The 2,648-nt window shown below is 60.5% G+C and overlaps 1 protein-coding gene across 1 annotated transcript; it reads left to right on the top strand.

Annotated features, from left to right (window-relative positions):
• The first annotated feature begins 405 nt into the window (after nucleotides 1-405).
• Nucleotides 406-2,177, top strand: LOC120844092 (intracellular coagulation inhibitor 1). Its single transcript, XM_040215702.3, has one exon. The coding sequence runs from the start codon at nucleotides 717-719 to the stop codon at nucleotides 1,914-1,916; it is 1,200 nt and encodes a 399-aa protein (XP_040071636.1). The 5' UTR covers nucleotides 406-716; the 3' UTR covers nucleotides 1,917-2,177.
• The last annotated feature ends 471 nt before the right edge of the window (nucleotides 2,178-2,648 follow it).

The following is a 2,648-nucleotide window of genomic DNA, read 5'->3' as shown; positions in this document are numbered from 1 at the left end:
GGAAATTTCGCTCTGTCGGCGGCCATCCGCTGCCCGTTCACCGGCGAGGAAACCAGGCAGGGTATTTCATACTGTACCGGTGACGGGGCCAAGGACTCTGACCCCCTCTTGCTCTCTGAACCGCGTCTCGTGTCTGTTTGCCTTTAGAATGATTGATGGCACGAGTTGTCGTCGCCAGTTCACTGCTGCGCGAATGACGAAAGAAAGCGAAAGCTCTCTGCAACATCGCCCCTCCTCGTTACCTCACAACGCGCAAACCTCCATAGCTTTATTTTGCTTTCAGTATGCCCAGAAAGAGTTCGCATTAACACTTCCTTTTTTTTTTAAATCTCCGTCAGAGGGTTAGCGCGGGGGTAGAGTCCGATAAGGCGAGGGGAGCTGCGTGGCGCAACCGACTGTCAGACTGGCACTTCCGGCGGTCGGCCCCTCCCACGCACGTTCATCGCGGCGGCGGAAATTGAACCGACGGGCTCGTTACGCATCTCACGAGGCTGGAGGGGCAGTCCTCGGCGCGCCGACGTCAACGCCGAGCCGGTTTCGGCGGGGGAAAATCCCAAGCGGCCGCTAAGTTAAGCCGAACACGTGCTCGGCCGCGCCGCTCGCAGCCCTCGCCTTGCGCAAGTTTAAGAAGGCGGCCTTGGTGACTGCGGAGGACGTACCTCTTCCGTAGCTACGAAAACTCGGTTCTGCGCCGCCGGCACAACAGTCGCGACGCCATGAAACGCTGCACCCTGGTCGCGCTGCTGCTCGCGGTCGCTGCGGCCCGCGCCGACCGCGACGCCGTCAGCCGGGCCTCCAACGACCTGGGCCTGGCGCTGTACCGCAAGCTGGCCGAGGTAGACTCCAAGGGCGGCAACGTGTTCCTGTCGCCGGTCAGCGTCGCGGCCATCCTCGGCATGGTGCAGCTCGGGGCCAGGGGCCGCACCCGCCAGGAGCTGGACGAGGCCCTCGCCGGCGGCTCCAACAAGCTCGGCAAGGTGAGCGGCGACGACCTCGCGGCCGGCTTCGGCCAGCTGCTCAAGGACCTACGGGCGGAGAAGGGATACGACCTGCGCATCGCCAGCGCCGTGTTCATCGCATCGGGCCTGCCCATCTTCGAACGCTATAAGAAGGATCTGGACAAGCACTTCGCGTCTGGCATCTATTCGGCGGACTTCGCGGGAAACGGACGGGAGGCTGCCCAAGACGTCAACAACTGGGTGCGCGACATGACCGAGGACCGCATCCCCGAGATCCTCGAGCGACCGCTGCCGCCGTCGGCACCGCTGCTCGTGCTCAACGCTGTCTACTTCCGGGGGCTCTGGCTGAACCCCTTCAAGCCCAACGAAACGCGCAAGGAGGACTTCTACAACCGCGGAACCCGCGCTGTGCCCGTGGACATGATGCACGTCAAGGAGGAGCTGGTGTACGCGTACAGCGACGCCCTCGACGCGGACATCCTCGAGCTGCCTTACGAGGGCGACCGCGTCGTCATGGTGCTCGTGCTGCCCCGAAAGCGGGACGGGCTCCCGGACCTGGAGAGGCGCTTCGCCCTGGAGCCCATCCGCGAGGCCCTAGCCGGGGCGGTGCAGCGCAGGGTGGATGTCCGACTGCCCAAGTTCCAGCTTCAGCTGTCGTACAGCCTCCGCAGCGTCCTGCAATCGCTCGGAGTCCGCGAGGCGTTCAACGCCCAGGGCGCCAACCTCTCCGGAATCTCGGGGTCGCGACGGCTGTCTCTCGACGAGGTCCTCCACAAGGCGCTCCTGGACGTCGACGAACAGGGCACGGAGGCCGTGGCCCTGTCCTCTGGCATCGTGCGTCACTCCAGGCCTCCCGAGGAGGAAGTGCAGTTCAAGGCGGACCACCCGTTCATCTTCTTCATCGAGGACGTGCGGTCCCAGACGCTCCTTTTCCTCGGAAGGCTTCAAGAGGTGTGAGCGCAGTCGGCCGCCAGGTGCCTCCGACACGCGAGCCGTCATTACATTCTGTGATAGCGGCCGTCCGAGCTGCGACTCCTCGTCGTTCCTCTCGGGAGATCTGCTTCCATTCCGTGCTGTGTCCGCTTCGATCTGACTCTTTGGACCGACTAGTCTCTGGGAACGAATCTGCCCGACCGGCAGAGATCACCCATCGCTGACAACGCTCAGCATCGTGGTTACGGCCTTGGGCAGCATAATAAAAGTTACCACACTGTTTAATTTTCACGGTTTTCACTCGCCTTGATCGTTTTTCAGACCATTTGGTACGCTTCACCGAAATGTTTAGATCAGTCAGCGTGATCACGATCAAATCGTATGTTCTTATGATGAGCTCGTGCTTTATAGTTGCGCGGAAATTCTTGACCCGCAATATTCGTGGTTCAGTGCCTGCAACATCTAATCTCTCGTCCTGAATGGTACGCGGGCAAGCAGGTGCAGTGTGCACGCGAGGGTATACACATTGTGGCAATCACTCATGCATCGTACAAAAGTATTTATCGCGGACATGACGACAATCGGCGGACACATATCGAGCATGTTCGAAACATGTATGTTTCATGTCTGCAGTCAGTTTTTCTATGACCGATCTGACAGGATACGAGGAAGGCTTCAGACAGTCTTCAGTCTGTCTTTCGTCTGACCAGTGCGACCGCAGGTTTACAATCGCATGTGCACAGAGAGCTGCGTGGA

The sequence above is a fragment of the Ixodes scapularis genome, unplaced genomic scaffold (genome assembly GCF_016920785.2).
Source record: "Ixodes scapularis isolate PalLabHiFi unplaced genomic scaffold, ASM1692078v2 PGA_scaffold5__190_contigs__length_132052651, whole genome shotgun sequence".
NCBI lineage: Eukaryota > Metazoa > Arthropoda > Arachnida > Ixodida > Ixodidae > Ixodes > Ixodes scapularis.
The sequence above is the reverse complement of the archived record's forward strand: the minus strand, read 5'-3'. Positions and strand labels throughout refer to the sequence as shown.